This window comes from Musa acuminata, chromosome BXJ1-8 (genome assembly GCF_036884655.1).
Source record: "Musa acuminata AAA Group cultivar baxijiao chromosome BXJ1-8, Cavendish_Baxijiao_AAA, whole genome shotgun sequence".
NCBI classification, from domain to species: domain Eukaryota; kingdom Viridiplantae; phylum Streptophyta; class Magnoliopsida; order Zingiberales; family Musaceae; genus Musa; species Musa acuminata.
In genome coordinates this window covers 50,920,001-50,927,983 of record NC_088334.1, presented here as the reverse complement: position 1 = coordinate 50,927,983, position 7,983 = coordinate 50,920,001, and the positions used below count along the sequence as shown (strand labels likewise).

Genomic DNA, 7,983 nt, shown 5'->3' with positions numbered 1-7,983 from the left:
TGTTTTATATGGTTTTGTAGATTAGACAGATATTTTTGCTTCCTTGTTTGTCATTATATGATGCATTTTATCAATAGCGTGTTAATGACTTGATTCAATATTGAGAACGAGAAAATTACTATCTTTAGCGAAAAAATTCGATAAGGATTTCATCTCATATTTGTTGATGACATACTTGTTATTATCGGGACAATAAGAAGTCTCACTTTTGCTAAATTATCATTTTTTTTATTTACTTGTTTAGTTGTTTGATTATTAACATTTTTTCTTCTAAACTTTTTTGTTTAGAAGTGGTTTAGTTCATTACATCATTATAGATGTCATAATGCCAATGAAATAATTATAAATGTCTGATGGGTGATAGTTCATTACATCAATATAAATGTCATAATGCCAATGAAATAATTGCCTCGTTACGGTAGAGACAGTGATGTTGCAATTTCATGCAGCAACTTTGACGAGGGAATGTTCATTAGTCATTTAATTTGTCTAGGATTAATATGCAAGTGGTCATTTATGTTTATTTTGGTAGCATAAACTAATCCATGGGTTTACAATAAAACACGGAAGCCAACAGGACATAATCGTGCCCTAATTTCTAATCTCGCGCCCGATTGGCGTCCTAATTAATTTGGTCCGCGTGCTTTTACGGCCTCCTCGGCGACACCAACTCTTCTCGGTAGCTTCTTTTATTTATTGGTTATATGTACAGAGATTCTTGAACCAGAGGAGAACCCTCCCCCGCCTCCTCAAAACCCTAACCCCCATCCAGCTGCTTGGCTCCGCCTCTCTTCGCCGGAGGAGCGATCCGTGAGCCATGGACAGATACCAGAAAGTGGAGAAGCCGCGGCCGGAGTCGGTCATCAACGAGAACGAGATCCGAATCACTAGCCAAGGCGTCATCCGCAACTACGTGAGCTACGCAACGAGCCTTCTTCAGGTACGGATCCCTTGTTCTTGGTGATTTTCGTCTTGTCTGATCTCTTCGATTTCACATAGCCGCCTGTCCTATTTCGTGACTGGCACTTGAGATTAGTGGCCGGTCGGCAGTGTTATGCCTTTGAATGTCTTCTCATTTTATTTGTTCTAGTGTTTTATGTTGGTGATGCTTGTTATATTTCGTCTAATCGTGCGGGGCCATTTTCTAAACGCGTAGATTAGAGTCGATGAAGCTTCTGATGTTAGTGAAGGAATGCTCGCATCTTAAGAGCCATTGGAAAATGTCCAATGGTTTTGGGATGATTATTGAGAATTGAAGGTGATTCAACCATGTAACTGATGACGGAAATATATACACAAACTGATTTATCTTAAAATTGTGTATATGATTCTGTTGGATCAGAGGGCTTCTGTTTTATCTTGAAACCTTAAATGTAAATGCCATGAATAGATCTCTTGGATACCTTCAGCAAATATATGACAGGTTCTTTCATTAAGGTAAAGCAAGTATTGTTGTAAAAGATTGCCCATGTTGACTTGGCTGCTAGAACAGGAAAATTAATTATTTCTTTCTCCCTTTTGATCGTTGACTTGTATACTTGCAACCTTCTTTTAGCATTATCTTGTCATTGTTTGTGATATATTTTCAACCAATGTTTGTTTTTTTTTGTTGGGCATGTTTAGTATCCTCTTCTTTTCTTAAATTTTCTTATCATAGTGCCATCACTATTTAACAATGAATAATAGATGTGTATAGCCAATCTAGTAGTGTCTGAGAAGTATCTGACTTTCTTATCATAAGAAACACCTAAATCACTCCTAAATCTTAATCAAGCTTCACAGGATTTAGATGGGTTTTGGATTCAGTTATGAACGGAGGATTTGGATCAATCTGGTAGCCTGATTCAGGTTGTGGTGTGGGACTTGAATTTTTTTGAAATGATTAAGAGGACTTCTATTTGACTATAAGTTGGTTGAGATTGTAATAATATGTGACCTGCCTGTTAGGGTTATTTCCCAATTCACAGGAGAATAGTTCTGTCAAGAAAGAAAAAGAAAGGAGAGTATAACTAACTGTACTAAACTATATTATTTTATAAGAAAAGTAGACAAGTCCTAAGCATGCCATTCAAGGCTACTGGTGCCTGCAACTTCTTACCTAATTATCTAGAGTAATCCATAAAATATATCAAATATTGCTGAACTTCTAGCAAGATTTGATAGGAATAATATTAAAGGACATGTTTGATCTTGGATCATCCAGTGAAATTGCCTTCAGCAAGGCTAAATGACTGGAAAGGATTACTTAGCTGAACCACAAAGTCAGAAAGCCAAGACCCTTCATGAATCATTTAGATAGGGTTCCACCACTTCCTTCTAAAAGAGAACAGTTGGGAGCAACAACTTCTGTTGTTTATTTATTGCCTAACAAGGCCAATACTGAAAATTTATTATATTGGTTTAACCATCTATGAATTCAGGCTTGTGTTCTTTTGCCAACAAAAAAAAGGAAACTCTTGCCTATAGTTGTTCTTGCATTTATGCTCTGAAAAAGTAGTCTGAAGAGTATAAATTCTTCCTTGCTGTGCTATGTGGAGAGTATATGATTTAACAAGGTTCAGGTTGTGATATACGGTTAATTGCTAGATGTTATAATAGTACATTCTTGACATGAGCTTCGGAAGATGTAACTATGATATAGTAGGTTCATACGTTCTCTCCATTCTTACCAGATAAAGTTGTATATACTATGCAACTTTAATCAGAAATGTCATAGTTTTAGATAATTTAAGGTTCAAATACGCTGATGGTTTATTTGAATGGTAACTATAGACTCATCTGCGAATGCTGTCTGACCATGATTTTTAGGAAAATTACGAAAGTTTCTCATACATTAGTTCGTAGTCCGTAAAAATAAAACAATGTACCTAATCAAATGAAAATATAAACATATATCACCTGAGTCTTTCTATCATGGGAAACATCACAACAATATAAGTATTTTTAATGTCTTATAATTATGGTGATGCATATTTCATAAATGGATCTGTAAGAGATTACAAGAACTTAAGAATCAATGTTATACATAAACTGAAGTATGTTTGATTTGTTGGATTTATACTAGCACCCAGATATGCCTACATTTTCTCTGTGAATTTTGTTACCCTTTGAGAGAGGACTATTGAAAAATATAGTTGGATCTGCTAGGTTACTCTTTTGTTGTTCATAGTTGTGCATTGCCTATAAACTCTTTCTTTGGAAACTGCAATTTTCATAGTATTTTTTTTAATAAAAAGTTCTTCTTGGTTGCTCATAAGGTAGATCACTATTTAACATTGATGACTAGTCAACATGATGTTTTTTTTTCTTGGTTTAGCATTATGTCTGAATCTGATTATGCTGGTTGTTAACATCTGCTATTGAGTCTAAGCAAGGATAGACTGCCTTAGTGGTATGTTTGCACTGCAATAAAAAAAAAACAAAATAAAATATTTTGTATTATTTTATGTTTTATTCAACAAAATGTGAATTATTTCATTCAGAAAGATATATACTCTATAATTCTATGCACCTTTTGTCTTATGCTTATTTTCCTATTCGCCACTGGATTTTTTTCATTTTTTTGTTGCTGTTTATCGGTTAAAAAAATTAACTTCACTTTGGTGGCCATGTGTTACTATGCTTCATCCAGGAAAGACGTGGTAGAGAAATTGTCTTAAAGGCAATGGGACAGGCAATCAGCAAAGCTGTGGCAATTGCTGAAATCATAAAGGTTGGCTTTTAAAACATTTTGTTTCCTTCTTTTATATTTCTTAAAGTGATATTAGCCATCAGTTCCTATACATTTTGAGTGCAGAAAAGGTTTCCTGGATTATATCAAGATACTGCAATCAGTTCGGTCAGTATCACTGATGTGTGGGAACCTATTGAAGAGGGTCTTGTACCGTTAAGTCTCTTTCTATTTCTGTTGCACATTTGATAAACTTTATATGATTTTTTAGAGATTTTAGATGACTATCTTTAACTTTTATCTAATGCTTTGTGCAGTTTAGAGACGACACGCCATGTTTCAATGATTTCAATATCATTGTCAACCAGAGAGCTAAACAAGAATTCCCCTGGGTATTTGTTTGTTGCTTCTCATGCTGCATTTTGAATATAACCCACTCCATTGTTAGGAAGGTGTTTCACATGTTGAACTAATTGCTTTTTCATCATTGATTTTCTTACTTCCATTGGTAGGTTTCAAGTTCCCTTACATGTCGAGCAGCCAAAGCGCCCGCAGAGATATCAACAGTCCCAGCAGTCTCAACAGCAACAGCAGTTTCAACCAAAACAAGCACAAGGTCAACTTAATGAAGGTATGTGTCTTGGTTTGTAATGTATGAAAAATTGACTTTTTAATTTACCTTTTCAATGCTTGTTAAAGATTCATATGTACGGGGACGTGGTAGAGCTAGAGGCAGAGGAAGAGGAAGGGGTTGGGGAAGAGGAGGATACAGTGGGTTTGCTGAATATGACACCAATCAAGGTGGATATGGCAACTACCAAGGAGGATATGGCTATAATCAAGGTGGATATGGATATAACCAAGGCAGATATGGTTATAATCAAGGAGGATACGGTGGATACACTCATGAACATGGTAGGTAGTTTCATATGACATTGCACCTAGAAAAAATGTGTTTAATTTATTTGATGGATTTTTTGCATGATAGATAATGGTGGATGGCACTCTAACTGGGGCCGTGGTGGTGGACGCAGTAGAGGTAGCTGGAACTATCGAGGTATTCTCATCTAGCCATCTCTTATAATGTTTCTGCTTTACAGAGTACTTGTTGTGCACACCTAAAGCTTACTCAACAATTGCAATCTTATTGAGTTATTACTCGTTTGTGCTTGAGTGTATCTAAGATCAACTACTGCACTTGTAAATCTTGTAATTGTATTAGCCATCATGTTACAAGTTTTAAAGTTCTAATGGTAAACGTGGGTGAGGCAATATCCATCCAGATCTGTTTCCAGAAAGTGGATCAGGATTTCACTGGACAAATGTGTCTATCACGTCTGTGTCTGTATATGGAATCTTCCAGATGTGAAAATGGAAACGGGTTCCTGTCTATCTGAAGATGGACATGACTGGTGCATCGCCAACAAATAATTTAAAGACTAACCCAAGCCTCTCAGAAATATCTTTCTATGGAGAAAGAATACTTCTTAGCAAATGTGAAAAGAAAGGAAGGAAGGGGAAAAATATGCCCAAGATTAACTAGTCCATGATAGCAATGTTAAAATCTAACTCGTAGTATTTTAGTTGTGATTTCTAATATGAAATAATGGATGTTAACAACTCCTTATGTCATTTATATTGAAAAGTTAAAGCAGGACGACTGCTTGTGATGTTTCGTTTGTCATCTGGACTTAATGAATTATTAAAAAAATTGCATTTAATATCCTAACACATACACACACACATATATGTATATGTGTGTGTATATATATATATATATATGTATGTATGTATGTATGTATGTATGTATGTTACTTGTATTACTTTTATGGTAACTTCTAGATTCTGGCCTGTGATTTGCCTAGGCCTTTGGTCAAATCCTATAACTTGCCTATAATCACCTAGGGCTTTTTCAGAGTTTTGATCCAACTAGCCTCGTCTAAACTTTTAATTAGCCGACTCGAAGATTGTTGAATTAGTACTTCAGTTGATAATAACCATTTGGTAGATTGTTTTGCTTGATCGGTGAAGGTTGGTTAACCAGGGTAGTTGCAGTGCTTAAAGACAATTATTTAGGTTAAAAGGTTGAATCTACATTCTGCTGTCGTATAAAGATACTTATTCCCGATTTTAAGTTACTAACCTGATGGTTCTTGCACTCCATTGCACTCAACTGATGGTTCTTGTTCACCAGCATTGCAGCTGACAGCCTACCTTTGTTGAAATAGGAATTTCATTTTAAATTATACTCGAACATCTATTCTTGACTTGGCTAACTCTAAAATGTGACAGGTGGAGGATATGGAGGGAGAGGAGGTGGTGGAAGGGCTGGTGGGAGAGGTTATGGACGTGGACGAGGAAGGTTGGTGGATGGCCCTGGGAGAGGGAACCAAGTCTAGTACCCTGATGGTGGTCTTGGATTACTTCCATGCTAGGTTAATTAATCAGACTTGTTTAGCACTTGAACTACGAGTTGTGGTTATGCAAGAGATGGTAAGAAAAGTGTTCGTATGTTTTCTCAGTTGTATGCTTATGTTGGCTTCCCAAGTTAGATTTTTGTTTCCCATAATTGAATTGTGGAGTTACTAGAGAATTGTGGAGTAATCTGCTCCATTCCTCTTTGTTCATACACTTGCATCAATTCCGGCTATTGTATCTGAAAATTCTGATTCTGCATGGAAAACAAGCATTAGTTTTGCTTCCTCCTCTATCTAATTTGAGCGGATAAGTTTCCCGTCCAAGCTGCACATGCACTATGGATTGTGGAACTCGTGCTGGCTGGTTGATTGGTCTAGACATCTGATAATTGAGTTTGAAGTTTCTGCTATTTTTTTAATTAGCTCATTATTCTTTCGAAAAGTGATGGCAATGTCTTTTAGGAAGTATCGTCAAAGAGGATGTATATGCTGTATCTTAGTTTTGCAAGGGTTAATATGTAATTTTTCTCGAAGTAAATTGACCAACATAGGCATTGACATCAAAAAATGGTACTGACATATGGTGCTTGGCAAATGTGTATTGGAAAGGTGGCAGGTGATGTGTCGAGAGTCGCGACGATGATTCGAGATGATTTTATGTGCCCCAACGGAGTCCATAAGGAACTCTGGACACGCAACAATTAGCCCGCATGGCGCCGGACAGAGTGTGGACGCATGCGCGTGGTAAATTGAGTCATGGCTACGAAACATCCTCCCTGGACTTAATCCGAGGTGCGGCAGTGAACCAGGACTGCCTTCCGTCCACATGCGTGCGTCCGGAAGCCCTATAACTGATTCGGAAAGTGGCTTCCCACTTGAAACAGCCTACTGATCTACCTAATCCGATATCGTCTCAGGAGGAGAGGGCGGAATGGAAGTTGCCGGCAGCGAGGAGATGTCCTTCCACGTCGTGCATAAGATTCCGGCAGGCGAGGGGCCGTACGTTCGAGCAAAGCATCTCCAGGTACCCAAGAAAACCATTACTTCTCCTCGGTATCCAAAACAGTAGTTAGATTGACGTATACATTGCTCTCTTCTTCTTTTAGGCTTTCAGCAAAATCTTTTGATCCACACACACACATATATAGCGAGAGAGAGAGAGAGAGCTCTAGGTTTGTACGTACTGTTGTTTGTCACTGATGCCTTTTCGAAAGACTGGTTTCTTCTCTTGCTAAGGATTTATGCATATATATATGTAGGTGAATAATGTTAAAAATTGGGTTGGAAGCCAAAGTCTTTTCCTCTCTTTTTTTCTTTGATTTTTTGGAGAAGTTATGCAGATTCGATTGCAGATAAGTGATTTGTTAGGTTAGTATTAGCTGAACATTTGTTTACCAAGATCCTGTCATACCTCGTACTCGGATCCTTCTAGTCCGGTTTGTGTTGTATGCATCATCTGCTAATTCTTTTCCTGAAGGATGTATCTATTTCAACGCTTTTTGCCATGCATGTAAATATAGAAGTTGGAGGTAGGAAGACAGAATGTGCATTTTTTGCTAGAGAACTCGCAGATTACTTCTGTTCAAGTTGCATGATTAGAGAAGCTTAAACTGGGCAAAGAAAAATGGGTACAGGAGGACCAAGAGACACACTATCTGCATCTTATATATCTTAAAGTCAATGACACAAATGGGCGCTTCCATATGATTACTAGTTGTTTGAGGATGACCAAAACCATGTAAGTAGAACCTGCACATATGCAGTAGAAGCTCCCTTCTTTCTAATGGGGTGGTAAACATGCATGAACTGGTTCAGCTGGTGGAGAAAGACTTGGAGGGGTCGATCCTGTGGTTTTGGAAGGCCATCAACGAGAGGGACAGGGTGGACAGCGCACTG

At 37.4% G+C, this 7,983-nt stretch overlaps 2 protein-coding genes across 3 annotated transcripts in view; both read left to right on the top strand.

Moving 5' to 3' along the window:
- Positions 1 to 620: 620 nt before the first annotated feature.
- Positions 621 to 6,372, top strand: LOC135588674 (uncharacterized). Its single transcript, XM_065080905.1, has 8 exons — positions 621 to 940; positions 3,632 to 3,712; positions 3,797 to 3,885; positions 3,988 to 4,062; positions 4,183 to 4,301; positions 4,370 to 4,585; positions 4,659 to 4,727; positions 5,963 to 6,372. The coding sequence occupies exons 1-8, from the start codon at positions 818 to 820 to the stop codon at positions 6,067 to 6,069; spliced, it is 879 nt and encodes a 292-aa protein (XP_064936977.1). The 5' UTR covers positions 621 to 817; the 3' UTR covers positions 6,070 to 6,372.
- Positions 6,373 to 6,685: 313 nt separating this feature from the next.
- LOC135588672 (protein SULFUR DEFICIENCY-INDUCED 1-like) overlaps positions 6,686 to 7,983 on the top strand; it is a 2,469-nt gene continuing 1,171 nt past the window's right edge. The window contains exons 1-3 of one of the 2 annotated variants that reach the window (XM_065080903.1): positions 6,686 to 6,879; positions 7,005 to 7,111; positions 7,903 to 7,983. The exon at positions 7,903 to 7,983 is cut by the window's right edge and continues 132 nt beyond it. In XM_065080903.1, coding sequence (XP_064936975.1) covers positions 6,798 to 6,879; positions 7,005 to 7,111; positions 7,903 to 7,983 — 270 coding nt within the window. In that variant the 5' untranslated portion in view covers positions 6,686 to 6,797. The other variant, XM_065080904.1, reaches the window with a different exon arrangement.